Consider the following 21,919-nt stretch of genomic DNA (forward strand, 5'->3'; position numbering starts at 1 on the left):
AAAAAAAAAAAGAAAAGAAAAGAAGAAAGAAATCAATCAAGAAGCCTAAAATGACTCAGATGCATGGAGTTGAAGGTGTTGTCTGATGGTGCCTATCTAGGGAGCTGCACCTCTAAGTTTGTTCTGTGATGAATGGAATGCTGATTACTCACATTGTCACCAACTAATCATTCTATTGGCTTCTTCACCAAATATCATGCATGTTATTGTAATTCTTTGCATTCAATCTGCTTGCTTCAAGTGATGATTTAGTATTTCCCCACACTGGTTTGCAAATTGTTTTGTGGTCAGTGTGCGACTTGCATCTGATCAATTTTTCTTTCTACAGTCATATCAGAAGGCTTTAAGAGCAGATCCCTCTTACAAACTAGCTTCGGAATGCCTAGCAATTGTCCTGACAGATCTTGGCACCAGCTTAAAACTTGCTGGCAACACTCAGGAGGGAATCGAAAAGTACACCGATGCTCTTAGAATAGACCCCTGCTATGCTGTAATCTCATGATCCATGTCATCCCTTTTATCTTAGTGCTTTGTGCATTTATTCTGTCATAGACTTTGTGCACTAATGTGCAAATTTTAATTCTATTATTTTGGGTGTTTTACATGCAGCCTGCCTATTATAACCTTGGGGTTGTTTATTCAGAGATGATGCAATATGATATGGCTCTTAGTTGCTATGAGAAGGCTGCTCTGCAGAGGCCTATGTATGCCGAGGCATATTGTAACATGGGTGTCATCTATAAAAACCGTGGGGAATTGGATTTAGCTATTGCTTGCTATGAGAGGTACTGTTGTTAGCCATCATTATTTGTTGTGTTTATGGGCAATGTATGTTGATTGGTTTCCATATGTGTTGATGCTGTGTACCAGGTGTTTGGCTGTGTCACCAAACTTTGAGATTGCGAAGAATAATATGGCAATTGCCTTGACAGACTTAGGAACAAAGGTGGTTCCCATTTCTTACCGGTCTTCTCCAACTTTTGCAGTGTATAAATCTTGGTGAAATAGTTTCTGAAACTAGAATTTTGTGTACTGTTGTAGTCAGAGACACTATTTTAATTCTTGTTGTTGCATTAGGCTATTTGTGCTTTAAATTTTTGAAAGGGAATGTTGTTCCCCCTAGCCTTTATGTGTGGAGAAGATTCGTAATCTTTTCACCCAAAACATTCGTTCCAGGTTTGTTGGAAAGTTGTTGAACTTTTGTGTTTCAATTTCATGTTTGGTAAGTCTATTAAGCATAGTTGTCAAGGTGCCACCTGGGCTACCAGCCATGTTATGTGTTGGGGCACCCAGACCTAGGAACCAATTTTTTGGCCTTCACCATGTTATAACTCTTCAGCATTTCTTGTGTTTTATAACTTTCTATAATATTTTTTTTTAGCCCCCTTACTTTTATGTTTGACCTTTATAACCCATTATTACACACATATACACACCACACACACAGACACACTCACACAGATGCATAAATACATACATTTATAGGATGGGATGCATCCCTGGAAATTATGGCCTTGGAAGTGGACTATAAATTACAGCTTGCCTTTGTGCCTTTGATGCAGAATTGAGGCTGAACCGGGTTGATCCGTCGGGCAATCTCAACTGAGACAAACCGGATTTGATTTGATTTGATTTTGGATCAATAGAATATTTTAGGATTTACCTTATTTAGGAAATATTGAGTTATTTTATTTGGGAAGATATGTAATATTTTATTTTGGGTAGTTGTTAGTCAATTAAGGAGTTACCAATTTGAGTTTTATTTAGTTTTTAATTTCATTAGTTAGAACTTAGAAGTAATTAGGAGTTGCTAATTTAATTTTGGATTTTAACTAGGCAAGTTTTAATTTCAGTTTATTATATAAAAGCATGTAACCAAAGTTATTAGACAGATTTTGAGAATGAATTGAATTGAAGGTTTTGGTGCTGGGTATGGTGCAAGACGCGTGACCTCCTTTTTTTCTCCCCCTTGTGATATATCATCTCTTCTCCCCTCTCTACTCTGATTTGTCCTTCTTCCCTAAGGCCCTCCATCAAGTAGCTCTTTAGAAATCTAGTTATTTACAACTCTGCCACTCTCTTTATAACTTCTGTTTATTTACAATATTGCCACCGCACCTTGATTACTAAGTTCTCTCATTTGGGTGGGCCTTTAAACAATCCGATTCTAACTTTGGGAACCTGTCAGCCTTCCTGTGCCTATGTTAATGCAGGAGTAGATTACAAGAAACTACCCCAGCAGTTTATAACTCCAAACAATACAAATAGGAGCAAGAAACAAAGAAATAATACCCTTAAATAAACCCTCAAGGATACAGTACCCATATAGGAGCAAAACTAGCCCAAAACCCAACCAGATAGGAGAGAGAAAGAACTTCTATAGAGCCGGAGAGAGAAAGGTGGGGCCAGGTCTGTGGGAATCCGATTGAGCTGCACTTTTGGGTGTAGATAGTCCCTAGGGAGGGTACAAAAACCCCCAAATATGAAGGGCTTTTGACGACTATTTATGGAGTTATGCGCTTTCTTGATTTTCAGATATAGGAGACAGAATGTGAAGAATTCTGCAGGAACAACTTGTCTTCTTCAGATAACCTTCAAGAGAGGATCGATTGATCTTCTTAGAGTATAGAACCAGTCCTCCAAAGGATCTGCAAATTAGATCTCAAACTTGAGCCGCAATGAGGGTCGATTGGCTTCAAGAACAAGAACTCTTTGGTTGGCTGATTCTGATTTTGTATGCTTTAACATGTTTGAACTTCCAATAACAATAAACAGAAAATAAAAATAGAAAAAGAAGAATCGATAGAGGTTGAGAAGGGTGAAAGAGAACAAACCCCTCAAGTTTTGGGTATCACACCCCTCAAAGGTTTAGGCATCTCACCGCTCAATAACAACTTTTTTAGTTAAATAGTAATAACTCAATAATTCATTCATTCAAATCTGAAATTATAAGTACATAGGCTCCTCTATTTATAGAGGGCAGAATAGCAATCAAACTACTACTAGGAGCTAGTTTCCCAATAGGACTAGACACTCCTACTACAACTATGAGCTATTTTTTCAATAGGACTAGATACTCCTACTACAACTAGGAATTCAAAATAGGACTAGGACATGGCTTGATGACTCAAACATGGAGTAGGACTAACTAACTAATAATACATATAGGACTTTACAACCGACCAATGGCCTAATGGACCTTTATTGAATTAAATAGCAACTAAGTAAGCTAATGAATTAAATTCCGTTTTTCTACCTTCTACCCATATTTTAGGCCCATGTCAAAGCAAACTCATGGGATCAAAGGCCCAACACGTATATAACACAACCGAAGGCTTATTTGCAATAAAATAAGCCAAAGTGACTTATCTACATCATATGTACTATGGTGGTTGGCCTTGCATTGGTGCCATAACAACTATGCTAATCAGGTCTTTCATTAGGTTCCAGGTACATTTCTTTTTAAAGGACCTCTATTAAGGTCCTTGGTTGTTTGTAGTCCATACCTTTACTGTACTTTTTTTTTTTTTTTAATTTAGTTCTTATACATAATCTTTTATCCAGGCCTAACGTCTATTCTGTTCGAAACCATTCTTGGGTTCAGTTTTGGTCAAGCGATGGCCATAACTCATACCAAAGCAAATTGATTGGCTTCCTTCCTATTGATAGTGCGCTTGGGAGTTGGGATGATAAGTCTGAGACTTTGAGTTCATAGCCCTATCTAATTGACATGAACCAGTACTCTGGATCAAGGATTAAAGTATCGGTATTGGTAGCCGTATCAATTGGGTAATTTTAAGAGATGTATCGGAGCATATCGTATTGTATTAGAGATACGCAAGATATGCATAGAAATGGACAAAAATACACATGGAAATACACTTTTGCATAAATAAGAAATATATAACATGCAGCATACTATCATGCATAATCAGTAAAATGGAGAACATTGTATTAAGAGACAATTGCATTCAATTGAAATTGTTATAAAGGATGAGATTTCTTATATGTAGTAATAGTCTATTGGCAAGTTTCTAAGAAATTTTAAAAACTATGTACAAATTGATGCAATGTTTTAGTTTTTTTTTTTACCTAAATCTATTCAGACATAGCATAAACAGAAGTAAAACAAAGATTTGCGGAAAAAATCATTTTTTTAACATATCTATTTTGTGCTATGTTTAGCTTCAACGGATGATTTTTGTATGCTTCAATCCTATAAACATCAGTTTGATTGTAGATTTTGAACCGGGTTCCATGAATGATTCAAAGGCCCAAGTCCAAGAAATGAAAAGGAGATCGATTGTGCAGTTTTGCTTCAATTTCTGGAAATTTAAGTATCGCCAATGAGAAGAACATGCTTTGTTTCGAAAGTGAAATGGGTTCTGTATATATATAGCTTAAGTATCAGTGTGTATCATAATGATATGTTAGGATACACTTCATTTTAAAAAATAGTGTATCGTATTTGTATTGACCGATATTGATGCATATCGGTCGATATGATACAATACAGACCGATACTTTAAACCTTTGCTTTGGAGTTTGGACTCATTGGGGGTTTATAATTTCTGAGTGAAGTAGTTATATGTAGGAGATTAGGGATTCTCTTGTAAATTTTACAATATTTTATATTAGGGAAGTAGCATACGCGTAGGGGATTTGGTAGTTGTTTAGTTACCTGATTACTGCAGTGTCTATTTTCAGATTAGGAGTCTTTCTCTCGTTTCTTCATCTATAGAAGAGTGGCATTACTAGAATAAGATAATCAGTACTAATAACTGAGAACAAGAGATAGAGAAAGGAAGAAGGGAGAGAGGAGACTGCTGTAGGTTAGAGAAAACAATCATTAACTAGCGGCAGTCCTCCATTGTAGATATATATAAATAGCAAAGTACAAACCCACAAAAACTAGAAGATTCTTTTGTCCTTGTGGTAGTAGAAGACTAAAACGAAAAATTGACGTCTACTAGTCTCCCCTGTGAGTCCAGTTGCTTCCTCCTCAGGTTTAAACTGTTTGCGTGGACCTCAATTATAGCCTATACCATTTCATGCACCGTGGTCTTGATCTTGCATGGCATAATCAAACTGAGTCTCCCGTGTGAGTCTAATGGGCTCTGTTTCCACATCCTACATCATCTGGTCGTGCTCCTCGCATGAGGCTGCAAATCTGTCACCATCATAATTATAACCATCACCACATCATCATGGGCTTGAGATGGGGAAGGTGTGTGAGCGCCTTCGAGGAATGTGACCACTCAATGTCTTCATCATCTCTGCTAGATTGGGACTAAAATGGATGCTGGGTCTGTGAGTGAACCCTTTGATGACATAGAGGCTCATCTCGATTCTTCACCCACTTGCTGGAAGATTTCACTCAACTCGATTGGAGTTGAATTGTTGTCCATGTGCAGGTGTATGTGCTTCTTTCTCAATCTCATATTGGAATCACTAGTCCAAGTCCTCATGTTGCTTGGCACCCAATCGGTTCTGCCTCTTAGTGTGTGTGTGAGGGAGAACGTACTCTAGTTGCACTTGCATCCGGAGGCGGAGCATGTCTGGGAGAGTACTTTAATTGCTATCCTACTCAGGTTGATTGAGTCTCTTCCGTATAGCACCCACCATTCAACTACATACGAGCATTAGAGTTGTGTTAGGTGATGGTGACTGATGCTACATACTTAAATATGAATGAAAAAATGAGGTCATTAAACCTACTCGGAGCAGTGTTCTTTTGACCAAAAATTACTGCTGCCGGACCAAAACTCCCGGTGACATCTTTAAAGGCTTTTATCTATATCCATGTCGATGTTTGGTACTAGGGTTAGAATCAATGCCAAATTATAATTACATAACTTCTAAGTACCAAACAAAGTAATAGTCTCACACTCTCACCTCTTTATTGCAAATGAACCATCCATTTGAATTTGGCTCAAGCTTCTCCACTATCTTCATCACTGCATCTATCAAATCTTGACTCATCCCAAGTTTGTGCTTGTATTGATACTTGGGATTGAGATAGTATGCTGAAAACAGTGCAGATTACTCAATAAGCAACTAAATGACAGTTAAGTTGAATTGAGGTGAATAAAGTAAAAATTCACTAGCCTTATGCAGTGGATGTATGAGCTGCCTCTCCTAACGATCTTTTATTATGGCAATGAAATTAGTGGTACCCTGTCTGTCCACTTCCTTCACCTGGATCTTCAAATCAACAGCTGCCCACAAGTGTGGTAAGGTGGGCTTCTTCTTTGAGTCCACCATTCTCAACACTCTGATGACAACTCTAAGATCATAATGACCCTCTTCAGGTCATCCTAGAACTTGTCGCTGGAAATGTTCTCCTAGGCTATCTGACCTTTGGGAGAAGCGGGGCTTGATGTGGATCAAAGCATGAAGAAGAAAAGGATCAAAATAAAATTTAAGAAAAGTCACTGTTCACGTAAACGGTGATTTGGGTCCATATTTTCCTATTTTATCACTGATTTAGTTTAGTTCTATTTTTGTTTGTCTTGGCAGCAAGTTTGAGTCAAAATTAGTCAAGTCTTGTGCTGCAAGTTTTGGTTGTTAGTTGGGATTTGTTTCCTTTTATTTTTGTTTACAAGTTGGACAATGTAATTACTTGGGGGACAAGTCTTAGACTTCCCTTTCAAGTTTAGATTTTCCTTTTTCATCACCTTCCTTTTTGTGTGCTTACCCAAGCGCTATAAATTGTAATGGACTGTTAGTCCTTTCACAACAAAGTAACGAATGAAAAAAAATATTTGCTTTTTGCAATGACAATCTGTGAGAGACCTCGTGGCCATCGTGGGTGAGGCCTTTGGCTGAGATAGCTTTCCCCTTCTTCCCCGTTTTTCTTCTCCAATCGATTCCCTTTTCTGAGTCTTTTTTTTTTCTGGTTTCTGAGAACCATTGAACCTACTGTTGGAGCTACTGATTTCAACCATCGAAGCCAGCATTGAAGAACCCAACTATTGCTGGGCTTTGTTGCTGGTTGTGAGAAGAACCTCGTCACCTGCGGGACCCTGTTTTAAGGGTTTCTTGCTGGAACCTTTTAATCAGATCTCATTAGTTGGCCATCAGATTAGGCCCATCTTTTGAGGAGAAGCTCTCCTCATAGGAACATTCACTTAATGGCCTATTTAGTGTGGTCTGAATTCTGGTTTGTTCTGTACCAGAAATCTGCATCTTGAACCCTAATTTCAGAATCTATTTATCTTGGGGTTGGACTGTCTGGGTGGTCTGAATTCTGGTTTCATCTATACCAGAAATCTCTATCTTGAATCCTAATTCGAGAATCTATTTATCTCGGGGTCGTACTGTCTGAGATTTTGGAGGCTGAATCCGCCCATCGAGGCTGATCTTCTATGGTGATTGCATCTCCATTCTGTACTGCTGCTATGCCCCTTGATGGTGGTTTTGTTCTCAGTTTTCTTGAACCCTTTTCCTTCCTGCAATAAAGATTTTATTGCTTCTGTTCATTGTTTTCCTTGGCTGGGGATATAACTACCATCATTGTTAGATTTTACTAGTGGTTATAAGGATTGATCTAACTTACGGTTGCCTACTGTTATTACATATTATTATGCTGAGGTTTAGATTGATATCGCTACCTGTTTGGGTATATTTCTGTGATCCTGAATGGGGTTGGAATTTGGATAGTGTTTCTAGCCTTACATTAGGACTCATGCTAGTCAGACCAATCCTTTGAAGCAAAAATGGACCCAAGTCCAGCCTTCTACGTCTCAAAGCCCTTTGGAGAGATGTGGTTTGTGGCAAAGCTTGCCAGCCGTAACCTCACCAAGTCCCTACTACACGTGCTTCTCGACATCTTTAGCGCATATCCATGATTGTAGACAAACGTGGTCGCTTGTATTGTCCCCTCAGCATGAGATCGATGCAGTGGGCTGCACATGGAGTTCAAATAGCTTGTAGATATTGTGCATCCTCCTCCTTAGATGCATCAACCAACTTTAAGTCAAGGTTCTAAATCTTGGGTTTCGTTGGCTGAAATCGAAATTTTGGGCCGAATTTTCGAAACCTGGCCGAAACCAGGTATTTTTTGTGGGCTATGGGGAAACCTTGGTTTCAAGGCCTTAAAATTGTTCATTTGGTCAGATTTTTTGTGTGCAGCTTACTTTTTAGCTTTAAACCTAATCCATCAACTATTTTCACAAAAAACACTAAAAATGGTACTTGTGGTGTTGATCAAAGTTTGTCAGTGCATGCTAAATGATGTTGTACACTAGCTTTGTTAATTTGTTATAAACATGGTTTATACATATAACTTACATACTAGAAATGTAAATAAGCCATTAAAACAATCATGCTTAGAATTGGGGAAAAACAAAAATTCACCACTTAATTCCAGGTTGGGTTTCTAGGCGGCTACAAGCCACAAGTTGCATACCATTGTAAATGTCGTAGGCGCTCCTTTGAATGTAACACATATGAGTCCCATGGCATGTTTTGGCCCAATTATTTTGAAAGTCCATCACTACCATCTATAAGACTTGCAATCAACATCTTGAAGGTATCCCAACCGATTGAATGGCTCACTCAGACTGAAAGGATGTGGAGGCGGCACACATGGTTTAATGTAAGATCGAATCACAAGTGATCCAATCCCAGGCAAGATCTTTACTAAATTCAATATAAAGCAAATTCAGGGACCAAAAGAATGAATAAACAAAAAAATAAGAGAATAAAGAAAAGGAAAAGAATTTGATAAAGGGTTGAGAAGGGGGGAAGAAGAACTAGTGAATGGGCATCGCACCCTCTAGTTTAAGAATCTCACTTAGGGCATCTCACCCAACTGCATCCCACAACACAACAGCATAAGCTATCTTTTTTTTTTTTTTTTTCATTAATAAATTCGTTCATAATGTTGTATCTTCTTACAAACTTATATAGAAGACTCAAAATTGACTCAAATCCTATAAAGGAAAGGCCTAACCCAATCCTTAACTAATGGGGAAACCTAAACTGACTAGAAAACTGAAATAACAAAGGAAATAGGCTCAAAATAGGACTCTAATTAAACTAATGAATTAAATCTCGTTTTTCTACTTTCTACCCATATTTTAGGCCCATTACAAAGAAAACCCATGGGATCAAAGGTCCAACATAGACATAACCCAACCCAAGGCTTATTTACAATAAAATAAGCTCATTAAGTGACTTATTTGCATCAATTCGCCCTCTCTTAGAAAAAATTTTTCTTCGAATTTTATAGAGTGTGAGGGTGATTATGGCATGGTGCACGTCCCTCTTCAAGCTGCAGAAAAATTTTGGTAGCCCTTTGATAATAAGGATGTAGTCTACAATGTGAGGATCTTGATCTTCAAGATACTTTAATGGGGTAACGAACTCCACATGCTCAACTTGAAGGTCTTTAGATGTATCCATGAAGTCATCTTCTAGCACATGACTATGAGAAGACCTGGCCATCTATTCTTAACATTGCAGAGTTTGCCTATAATAGCTCCGTCAAGCGCAGCACCGGTCGTACACCATTTGAGATTGTTCTTGAACTGCAACCACAATGGTTAATTGACATGGTACCCTTACCACCTCATGCCCGTGTTAGTGTTGAAGTAGATGAGTTCCTGAGGCATATCACAGAGGTACATGTTGATGTCCATCATCGTATAGCCATTAGCAATGAAAGATATCAAGCAACTGCTAACCGTCATCGACGCTACATGGAGTTTTAATCTGGTGACATGGTAATGGTTCGAATCCCACTTGAAAGGTTCCCTCCCGGTATTGTGCACAAGCTACACCCTCGAAACATGGGTCCATACAAGGTCCTGAAGCATATTGGTCCTAATGTTTACATGTTGGAATTACCTCCCACTCTGAAGATCAACAATGTCTTCAATGTGGCTAAACTTACCCTATATATGGGACACCATTCTGATGAAGGTGACAGGGAGCATGCCCTAAAGCTTCTTCAGTTTGTAATCCCGGCAGATGATGTTATTGAAGATGTCCTTGACAACAAGTTCACTACAGTTCGTGGAGGCAAGGGTTTCTATTCGTTCCTTGTCAAGTGGAAAGGACGACTGCAACAAGATTGGACCTGGATCCATGTAGATGACTTTCGGCGTCTTGATACAGATCTCTACGAGTACTACATGTCCTTCATCCATTCATCAGAGACGAATGATTCTAAGAAGGGGGGAGCTGATGTAGATCCATATTGTGCCTAGGCTATCGCAGGAGGAAGCCCATCCCAAAGGACCCCTATCGCCCCACTTAAGGGGGTTAGTTAAGTAATTAGTTAATTAAATAAGGGCCCATTGGGCCGATCGATTTAAGTATTTTATTTAAGTTGTTTTTTAAATCAATAAAGGCCCATGGGCCCATCGATCAGACATGTCCAGTAATGGACTCCTAGTTTAGTTAGGCCACTCCATGTTGGAGTTGTAATTAGTCCTAGTCCTAGTTGGAATCTAACTCCTTTGATGACACTTTAGTGGTGCTATTCTGCCCTCTATTTAAAGAGGAGCTTATGTACTCTTATTTTCAGATTTGAATAAAGATAATTTGCAGTTTATTGCTTAAAGCAGCTGGGGTAGCTGTGGGTGAGAAGCCCAGGCTGAGATAGCCATTTCTCTCCCACATTCCCTATATTTCTTCTTTGTTTTTCTGCTTTCAATTCCTTTCTCTGTTCACTATTGTTGCCATTAGCATTCAAGAAGAATCAGATCTGTTCAGTATTGCTAGGGTAAGAATCGGCCAGCAAGAAATTCAAGTTTGGAAGTCCAATTGATCAGCCCAAGAAGACCTAACTTGAAGATCAATCAGCCTCAAGGATCTCCTACATCTGAAGTCTGATTTGCTTGGTATTGCTAGGGGCTGTTCTACATCTCTAGGGGATCAATTGATCCCTCTTGGAAGAACCATTCAAGGCTGCCAGTAGCTGTTCTGCAGAATCTTGAAGTTTTCTCTCTCCTAGGTCTGAAATTTAGGAAAGCTTGTAACTTCACAACCAGCCATCGGAATCTTTTCAACTTTGGGGGTTTTTGTGCCCTGAGACCTTCAATCGACCAGCTATGCAGCTCCATTGGAGCCACACAAGTCCAGCCGCACCTCTCCCCCTTCTTTCCCATTCGCAGGTTTTTTCTCTCTCTTTTGAGTTGGGTTTTATTACTGATTTGGTTTAGAGTCTTGGGGCGGGGGTTAACTGCTGGTTATTTCCCTGTTATTCTCTTGGGTTTGTTTCATTATTGTCAAGTTAGTTTGTGAGCATTGTTTGTATAGTTTGGGGTTTATAATTTGTGGGGGTTAGTTTCTTGTAAGCTACTCCTACATTATGGTTAGATTGGAAACCTGAATATGCTGTTGACTAAAGATGAGCCACCACCTGAACCAACACCATCTCCAAATGAAGAAGAAGATCCACCATCCCCGCCACCATATCCAAATGAATATGGATATAAAAAAGACAAAAATTCTGGCTCCATCAATTCATAGATTAGTCAGTGGTGTCTAACATATGTTGTTTTGTAGTCCATCCATCCAATTAACCCTATATTTTTTTTCAAAAATTGTTGCTAGAAAATCATTTTTTAAACCACAATAAATAATTTTACAACCTAAAAAATAGTCCAACTTCATGAAATTGTAGATTGTGCCATTCTAACCTATTAATTCTTCCAATGATTATTTTTGGGAAAAAAATCATTACATTCAAGCTCCAATCAATCTGTAAAATAGATGAATAAGTAGAAGAATGCAAAAATGTGGGAATAGATCAAGTGATTTGGTAAAAAAACTTGTAGTTTTTGGAACCTTGAAGCAGGTTTTTTGCCAAATCCCATGGGGTAGTGTTGAAAGCTTCAAAACAGGGAGTTCTCAGTCAAAATTTGACAAGTTTCAATCTGAACTTGTGATTTAAATATATTGTCGACCATATTGGTTTTGAGCGAAACATGGTCGAGCCCTGTTGAAACAAGGTAGAAACTTGGACCAAACCAATATCAACCCTTGGTTTTGTCTTGGTTAATTGCAAAACGGATACGTCTCAATTGAAAGTTAAAACTATGCTCATTAGGGTGGCTCTCCCACTCTCAATCCTGAAAATTCATGTTCTGACAGCGTGTATAGTCATATTCAAATGTTTGAGATCATGCTCCTTAGAAAGCCACTATATGCGTTAAGAGTATGTTTGAGATAAACTGAATTTGATCATATCTCAACTTAAAATCCTATTGGATCAGCTGAGGTGGCTTCCTTTGTTTGCCATTCTTTATTTTTAACTCAATGAAATTAGGAATCCATGTTTATGTACTTTGTGTATATACATGGATACATCCTGAAGTTGCTCTTGACTTTAGAGCTATTCAATTTTGATATTTTAGCACGTACCATAGTTGTCGTTATGGCGACACAATGCAGTGGAGGGGTGGCTAATAGATTTGGTGATGAATCGCCCATTATGGTGTTGCCATGGTGATCAAATTGCTCGTGTTATTTTTTATTTCCCCTATTTACTAAAGTTAATTTAGTATGCTACCATATATACCTCTGGCATAAAAAATCAACATTGAGCAACATGAAGTTATAAAAATTGACATAGTCACGCTCAAGTCATCAAAAATCAACATCACTTATTGACATGTAGAGAAATGCTTTTGTTTTATAACAAGTTTGATTGGTCAAATGATTTGATTTTTATATGAGACTTTTTGTATTTGGTATAACACATAACGAACTTTCCAACAAGTTAAGATTACATAAATTTGAGTTTTTATGACAAAGTTATGTTCCATTTAAACTTATTTTAAAGTGCGGAATGTAATTAAATCACCTAAATGAAAATAATTTTATGGACGTCAAAACAAAAGATTATTTTACTGGACTTTTGGTTTTTAGCAATGTTTTACCATGATAAAATTAATGAAATTTTCAGAATTGAGGAAAACCCTAACATTTGAAAGTTGAAAACCACCCTACAACAAAAAGTCTGATTTTTGTTCTTAGACAAGAGGTTGACTTTTTATCATTTTGGAATTTGATTTGAAACTATTTTTATTGGATTCAAATTGGGCGTATCTGTTTATTTATGAATAATATCTTTAGTAATGAAATAACAAGTATAAAAACATTTACTTGCATGGTATTTGGCATAAATAAGTGTCAAAACATAAGGTGGCATACAATGCAATAAGGCGATAGTCGCCTAGGCCCCAGGCAAACCGCCTGGACGCCAAGGCGATGCCTTGACGACTATGTGCCTCACCCCTGCATGGACTCCTGTTCTCACCCCTTACTTTGCGCTTTTGGGCACTTGGGGTCACATTCCTCTAATATAGTATCTTAACTGGAACCCTTTGCACTCCTTGAGTTTAGGAATGTCAAAAGAACTTGTCAGTTGGTTACTCATTGCATAAAAATGCTCTTACTCTTTTGATTTAATAGGATTTTTTTCTTCTAACTTGGTGTGATGGTTGCATGTTCGGCCTTATTTAAGTGGCAGCCACCTTTTTTTGTTGGAACCTTTTGCCCATTTATTGAGTAAAGTTAGGTATTATCAATGCCAATTACCTTCTCCAAATTGTGATGCATGTAACTTTCACAGTGTCATTCATAGGACAGTTTTTTCATCATGTTTACGAAACAGTCTTTCCTCATCTCTGCTCTGTGTTTTCTAAATCTATCCTTGGATCCCATTTCAAGCGCTCTCATGTGTTGGATTAAATATTTTTATGTATGAATATGTACAACATCCTCTCTAATTTTGGTTCATAGTTGTCACGGCGTCTAGGCGACCCAAGGCACTGGTTGGGGCTTGGAAGCAAAGGCGAAACCAAGACCCCACTAAGGCGTCCAAGACCCCATCAACGTGCCCAAGGTGGCCTAGATGCCTAGGCAACGCCTTGACAACTATTCTCTGGCTTATCTGTTTTCCTTAATTCTGGAGTAGGCGTTCACTTTTCTTAGTTCCAAAATTTGCTTTAATTGGTATATTATGTCTGTTCAGGTCAAACTGGAGGGAGACATCAATCAAGGTGTGGCATATTACAAGAAGGCTTTGAGTCACAATTGGCACTATGCAGATGCATTGTATAATCTTGGTGTTGCATATGGTGAAATGCTAAAGTTTGACATGGTGAGTTCTATCAATACAGAGGATCATTAGACCCTCTGATGGTACTGAAGATCAATCCCCATGGTTCATGTAAGATTATAAGATTTTAATATCTAAATTGCGTCAGGAACATGATGATTTTATAAAGCTAAACTATAACCAACTGATCAGCAGGCTATCTAATTATCTTGTAATAAATGACTTAGAAACAAAAGGGCCAATGCCCAGAGCTGGTCTTGCCTATGCGGGGTCCTGGGAGTTGTGAGTTTGGAGTCAGTCCTAACCCTTGGCATTTTTGCGCAAGGACTCGAACCCTGGCATTTTCCCTGGAAGATTGAACCTTTTGTCATTGGTCTAATCAAGGGCACCTAATTAATGACTTATAAACAACCCTGAACAATCCTTTTGCATTCTGGTAGCTTTTCAACTGTCTGGCATTGAGAGTTCCAGTCTCGTAAATACTGAAAATCTCCTTTTCCAGAGTCAGCAGTATTGGTCATTATTTGGTTGAGTTTGAAGTACACCTGCACCTTGGATTATGGACTTTTTATGTAAACAATTTCTAAACCAAATCTCTTAAGGTTCTTGACTAATGGGTAGTCAACACTAAATTTCCACATGGTAAATAAGTGCAAGGATAGAGATTGATTTGAAATGTTTAAACCTTAAGGCTGGGCTTTAAAAATGCAATGGGTGGTAAAAGAAAACGAAGGAATAGAATACTTACTTATAGTAGAAAGAATAGCTTTTAGCTAATTTTGGGGGATTTTTTGGGGGGGGGGGGGGTGTCGGTGCAAAGAGTGTGCTTGGAACAACAGAGGGTGGGGAAGTGAGATATTTGCAGAATTGATATGAAGAAAAGGGCTGAATCAGTAGAAGAGAAAGCCGGTTTAGTGGTAATTATTGCCACTGTTTGAATATGTTCGTAATGCAATTAGGCGAAGGGATAATTGGGATTGTATAATTTTTTTTTTTTTAATTATTTGTATTTATCTTTTTATATTCGTTGCTGACCCCATTAAGTTGGGATGAGGCTGAGTTTGTTGAAGTGGTGGTTGTTTTTAGATTCATTTGTAGCAAGTAGAGTTTAAGTTCATTTTTATTTCTGTTTTAGAGTTTGAGTCAAGTTTGATTACAGTTTCAAGATAGGATTAGATCTATTACAGTTCATGGTAGGTGCATACCTCTCTCTCCTCCTCTGATCCGCGCACCTCTCTCTCCTCGTCTGATATCTCTTTTTGTACCATTACTACTGCCGATGTGCTGTTCTGGGCGGTGCCTGTAACATACCTTTACTGAACTCTTAACAATCCTTTCCAGTTCTTCCCGAAATTTGGAGCAAAGGTCATACACATTGAGGCGATTCACAACCTAAAGTTTCATTCCCATATTCCTCTTTCTTCTGGGAGTTACTGCTCTTCAACTGAGACCTTACCTGTGACTATCGCCAGGTTCAGTTGCAGAAGTTCTCCAAAGTCGTATATCTGGTTTTCTGGCCTGATTATTGCCGCATCTAGAAAGGATTTGAGTTAGAATTTAATCTCCAAGTTCTAGCTTGGTTGGGATCCAAGTGATTGAGCTTCATTAATTGAAGCTGAGAGATATTACCACTGTGTTTTGGTGTCATGAAGGAAGAAGAAGTGATGTAGATAAGTCTTTTCATGAACTTATTTTATTGCAAATAAGCCTTGGGTTGGGTTATGTATGTGTTGGGCCTTTGATCCCATGGGTTTTCTTTGTGATGGGCCACTTTAATGGACCTAAAATATGTGTAGAAAGTAGGAAAACGGGATTTAATTCATTAGTTTAGTTGGAGTCTTATTTTGAGTCTATTTTCTTTGTTATTTTAGTTTGAGTTAGTTTAGGTTTCCCTATTAGTGAATGACTAGTTAGTTACCTATTCCATGTTGGAGTTATAGTCTAGTCCTATTTGGAGTTCAACTCCTATTATGTAAGGTCTAATCCTACTTGGAGTCTAACTCATAGTTATGGTATGACTGCTAATCTGCCCTCTATATATAGAGGAGCTTATGTACTCTCAATTCTCAGATTTAAATAAAGAAAATTGCAGTCAATTGCTTACAACAGCCAGGATAGCTGTGGGTGAGAAGCCCGGGCTGAGATAGCCACTCCTCTCCCACTTTTCCCTTTGTTATTATTCTCTTATTCCTGCAATCGATCACCTAATTCTGTTCACTGTTGCTACCGTTATTAATTTTATACAATTGAGTTCTATTCCTTGAGATCGATCAGCCAGAAGCACCCCTTTGTGAAGTCAATTGATCTCCCCTATTGCGAAGATTGAGGTTCTGATCTGCTGGACTATTGGAGTACCTATTCTTCACCATAAGTGGACTACTCAATCCACCTTAGAAGACTGTTTGAAGCTGCCAGCTGCTGTCCCTGCAGAATTCTGACAAATTCTCTCTCCTAGGTCTGATTTTCAAGAAAGTAATTATCTCATCAACCACCAGTCAGAAGTCCTTCAAATTTTTAGGTTTTTGTACCCTCCTTAGGGACTACTTACGCCCAAGAGTGCAGCTTAATTGGAGCCCTACAGACCTGGCCGTACCTCTCTCTCTCCAGGTCTATAGCAGGTCTTTCTCTCTCCTATCAGGTTGGGTTTTGGGCTGGTTTTGCTCTTGTATTGGTATTGTATCCTTAGGGGTTTAATTGATGGTCTTATTTTTTTGTTTGGGGTTTATCAATTGTGGGAGTTGGTTTCTTGTAATCTACTACTGCATTAAGGAGACTTCTCATTTTCTTTGCTTTTAATACTTGTCACTGGTCTTTCCCATTATATCCTTCTTTTTTAGTTTTAACCCGTGTTATATCCTTATGTCATGCTAATGTCTAGATTACCCTTATTCTTTGAATAGTAATTCCTACTGAATTGTTTTTTCTTCAGGATTTTTCTCTATTACCAAAAGTGCCATCCTCCTTTGGACGCTTAGATTATGCCACAGTTCCCTTTTACTTGAGTTCTAATTGTTTGAATGGGTCCATAAGCGATCCAAGCTGGTTTTTTGGAATCCCGGATCCACATAAGCTCACCTGCTTGTGATGCGGAACCTGGGTTGGAAAAACCCTATTGGGTTCTCTCATGGACCCACCTGAATTGATATCGACTTACTTAAACAATTAGTGGCAAATTTGTCATAAAATCAATGTCTATAGAGAGGGTGGCAATTCTGTGAATAAGTTGAAGTTCTTAAGGGTGCCAGAATTGCAATTTATTTGAACTTCACAACAAGAGCAAGGATTGTAACTTACCAGTAGAAAGGGTAATTAGGAGTAACTTGCTAGTAGGAAAGGGTAAACTAGGAACTAAGGATAAAGTAAGGACAAGAAGGATTAAAGATCTAAGGAGAGGGCAGTATGGGAAACAAGAGTTAAAAAAGAAGAACCCAAATCTTGGAATCATCCCTTACCTCCATCCAAAACCCATGGTGGGATAAACCAGCAGGTTCAAAGGAAAAAACTCCTTCTGTATCAGTTTGTCCTAGGGTTAAATGGTAACTGGTAAGTAAGTGATGGGAAGTCCTTTGGATTACACCCCAACGGAGATCCAATTGGCATTTTTCATCTCACTTTTTATCTTTCATTTTTTATTTCATGTTTCATGTTTCTTGTCATTTATTATCTCATTTCCCATCCCTCATTTCTCATCTCTTCATCAAGGTCGATCCATGTGTTTCACTTGGCTTTTTTGGGGGCTAATGGCAGAAATTAATGAAATGACCGAGATGGCCAAATTTTGACGAAATAGTGCAATTTTTTGGCCAAAATGAGCTAAATTTCGAAATGAAATGACCGAAATTGTATTTTTGTGTTTCGTATACAATTTTGTTTCGATAAATAAAAAAAACACCAATCCTAGATTTTGCTCATTTTTTGAACAATGCTCTTCATTCCCCTTTTCTGTTTAGACCTCCATTTTCCCTACTTTGTTTTGTTTGGATACATTTAGCCGTCCCATTAATTTGGGAGGAGGCTGAGTTTGTTGTTGTTGTTGAAGATCTGGCAACCAGATTTCTGAGATCGAAGAACTGAAGTTGCAGCTGGCTGTAGATGTTGATGTAACCCAGTTGCAGGTGTTGGCTCTCACAACTGAGGGGAATTCTGACTTCAGTACCCAGGGGATTGAGTTGCCTATCGATGCGCTTCCTTTGACCCAGATCTGAGAGCTAATCAACAAGGCAAAACTCCTCCTTGAATCTGAGCTGTGTGCAGATTATTCAGCTCCGGAGCAGGGAGATTTCAGGATAACAAAAAGGGAAGAAGATGGAGGGGGGGGGGATCCTATGTAATCTACCCAAATAAAAGAAAGATTACAATATTATTCCCAAAATAAATAAACCTTCCTAAAATCTATTAGACTTCAAAAATCAATTAGACCTGGTTCTTGGTCTTGGTTCCCAAGTGGGTTTGGGTCGATCCATTGGAGCGGTCCTACATCAGTTTGTTTAATCTACCTAGAAGCTTTTACCTTTTCCATGTTTATATCAATTGTTGTGCTTGTTATTTTATATTTTCCAGCAGTTTTATGTCACTGAAGACAATTTAGAACAAACCTCTATTCATGTAGGCAGTTGTGTTCTATGAACTTGCATTGCACTTCAATCCCCACTGTGCAGAGGCGTGCAACAATTTAGGAGTAATCTACAAGGACAGAGACAACCTTGACAAAGCTTTGGAGTGTTATCAGGCAAGTTTCAGCTATAATATTACATCATTACACTTAAATGGGCTTTACAATTTTTCTGTACTCTCTTGATCCCATGACATCTTAACTCTTTCTTAGAAAACCATGGTCTTGAATTGTTTCTGAAATTTGCAGATGGCTTTGTCAATCAGGCCAAATTTCTGCCAGTCTCTAAACAATCTTGGTGTTGTATACACTGTTCAGGTCTATTATTTATATATATGATGTCTTATATATATTTAAACATTGAACTGATTACATGTGTTCATTATGTATTGAACTGATTACGTGTGTTTGTGATTGCTAAAATTCTCTTTATATGCATAGGGTAAAATTGATGCTGCAGCAACCATGATTGAGAAAGCTATAGTTGCAAATCCCACATATGCTGAAGCATACAACAACTTAGGTAGGTTTTGTCTCTCCAACACTCTTCTCTCATCTTGCAGCCTATTCTTCCTTTTTAATATGTTCATAACTTCTCAATACAAGAGTTTCCTAGCCACTTACTTGATTCTAAGTGATTGAGTTTGGTGTTACTAACCAGAATCTCCTGTACTGCTAAAGGTCCTAATAGATTCAATCCAACACCATAGTAGATTTCAGAATCCCGCCGCAGAACTGCAGGTCAAAATTGGAGACTGGACTAGGAGTAATGTAATAGCAGTCAAACGGCAGTTCAGATCAGCCTCCAACTCAAGTTGAGATTAGGGCTAGTATGGGTGAACAACTGTCCAAAATCTCATACAGTCCAACGGTTGGATATGGAGTTAAGTTGCTGGCTCAAATTAAACTTAGAAATTCAGAATTAGTAACTACCCAGAACAACCAAACTACAGGTCTGATCTGGGCCAGTTTTTACCAGTAGGATTGTCTGGCCACAAGGTGTTAATTCCACAATATCTCAGAGATTCAAGGGCCGATACTAACTTATGTATCATATCTTTAGGGTACCGGTACGATACCTGAAAAAGGTATTGACTGTATCGGGTCGATTTGTGACCCAATATGGTTGATACTTATTGATATACTTGATACATTTCGTATAAACTATATAATACAATCAATTACTGCAAATACTTACCAAGAGATTCTGTAAGGAATTCTAATCAATTTTGTTTTTGCAAAATCAACTTGATTCCATATTTTCACTGGCTAAAGTGAATTTAGTGTGTTGCTTTCATCATCATTTTTTAGACAGCTTGCAATCAAGGATCGAAACCAGATTTGCGCAAGAACAGTTTTCTATCAAAACTTAGAATTTTTTGCTTAAATATTGATTTTTAGTGTCATTTTGTTTTTGCAATGGATAACTAGGTTAGTGAATAATAACCTGAATGATTGCATTAAACTAGGTTTCTGTTGCAATGACGTGTGTATCTAAACTCCCAATTTTTTTTTTTTTTTTTTTTTTTTTTTGTGTGTTAGTACATGTAAGAAACTTCATCCTTTATACATAAACAATTAAATGCACTTGTCTCTTTGTACTTAGTTCTCTTTATACATGATATATTTTACATATTACTTATTTATAGCATTTTATGCTTCAAAACTGTATTTCGCATGTATCCTAAATATTTCCATTTGTATCTTTAGTGTATCTTGTGACGATACATCTCTTAGAATCATTAATGTAAGACTAGAATCACAAGTGATCCTAATCCCAGGTAGGATCTGAAATTCTGCATGAATAGAGAAGATTTCCTCCGCTTGGTTCTAGCTCTCAAACACTCTCTCACAGCAAACAAATAAAAGAAAAATAAGAAAAAAAAGAATTCGATGGAGGGTTGAGAATGGGGAAGAAGAACTAGTGAATGACATCTCACCCTCAGGTTTAGGCATCTCACCCAACTGCATTCCACAGCACAACAGCATAAGTCATCTTTTTTTTTTTTTTTTTTTCATTAATAAATTCGCTCATAATGTTGTAGCCCATTTACAAACTTATATAGAAGACTCAAAACTGACTCAAACCCTAAAAAGGAAAGGCCTAACCCAATCCTTAACTAATTAGGAAACCTAAACTGATCAGAAAACTGAAATAACAAAGGAAATAGACTCAAAACAGGATTCTAACTAAACTAATAAATTAAATCCCGTTTTCCTACTTTCTACCTATAGTTTCGGCCCATTAAAGTGGCCCATTACAAAGAAAACCTATGGGATTAAAGGCCTAACACATGCATAACCTAACCTAAGGCTTATTTGCAATAAAATAAGCCCATTAAGTGACATATCTGCATCAATCATCTTTCCAATAAAATACCCAATATTGATACTTTAAACCTTGAAACAGGGACCACCTGTATAGATAGGGAAAGAGGAAGAGGAAAAAACCAAAGATTTCTAATGGTACTTTTGAAAAAAAAAAAAAAAAAAACAATTTGATTTATTTCGCACCCCAACGAGAAAATGGGTGAATTTTTTTGAATTAGATATGCTACTTTGAAATCTGATGGTGTTTTTCATTGCAATCCAAGGGGTTGGTTTACTTTTGGGCATGTTTCTTTTGCTTTACATTGTTTTTGGACACAATTGGGATAGTACTAGAACCTTGTACAAGCTTTTTTTTTTCTGGGATTGACCCAGATTTGGATGCTCACATTTGGAGCAAATCCCTTCCTCCAACCATTTCACTCTCGATATTTACTTCCAGAACCTTTTCTCTTGCTAAAGTACCTTTTGGTGATCATCTTTGGCCTTTTATAGATCAGTTAGAATAGGCTTGATCCGACCAAGCCGACTACAACAACTACTCAGCACTATTCAAAGGGAGCTTGGTCACAGGGGTACCACAAAGCTGGTTTGGTTGCAGAAATCCTTCAGAACTTCAAGTGTGTTAATCCTCACTTAATGACAATGAAAACACTTTAATAATCACAGAACATTAATGAAAATCATCTGAAAACAGAGAGCTATACCCACTCGTGTTGTGAGAAATAATGAAGGAAGAAAGAAGAAGATAGAAAAGTAGGGATTTGACTTGAACTTCTCATTCTAGCCTGGATCAGCATTCCATAGACCAAAAGCATCTCACTTTGCAGAACTGCATCTCACAGTCGTGGACATGGGAAGATTAGTGTATCTCACAGAGGTAGCAGGCCAAAACCATGGTT

At 37.9% G+C, this 21,919-nt stretch overlaps 1 protein-coding gene across 4 annotated transcripts in view; it reads left to right on the forward strand.

The window, feature by feature from the left end:
• Positions 1-21,919, forward strand: part of LOC122057098 (probable UDP-N-acetylglucosamine--peptide N-acetylglucosaminyltransferase SPINDLY) — a 79,110-nt gene that overhangs the window by 4,854 nt on the left and 52,337 nt on the right. For 3 of the 4 annotated variants that reach the window (XM_042619100.1, XM_042619101.1, XM_042619102.1), the window contains 7 exons: positions 329-490; positions 610-785; positions 871-946; positions 13,991-14,119; positions 18,687-18,806; positions 18,939-19,007; positions 19,131-19,212. In XM_042619100.1, coding sequence (XP_042475034.1) covers positions 329-490; positions 610-785; positions 871-946; positions 13,991-14,119; positions 18,687-18,806; positions 18,939-19,007; positions 19,131-19,212 — 814 coding nt within the window. The remainder of the gene's footprint in view (positions 1-328; positions 491-609; positions 786-870; positions 947-13,990; positions 14,120-18,686; positions 18,807-18,938; positions 19,008-19,130; positions 19,213-21,919) is intronic. The other variant, XM_042619103.1, reaches the window with a different exon arrangement.

This window comes from Macadamia integrifolia, chromosome 12 (assembly GCF_013358625.1).
Source record: "Macadamia integrifolia cultivar HAES 741 chromosome 12, SCU_Mint_v3, whole genome shotgun sequence".
Lineage (NCBI taxonomy): Eukaryota > Viridiplantae > Streptophyta > Magnoliopsida > Proteales > Proteaceae > Macadamia > Macadamia integrifolia.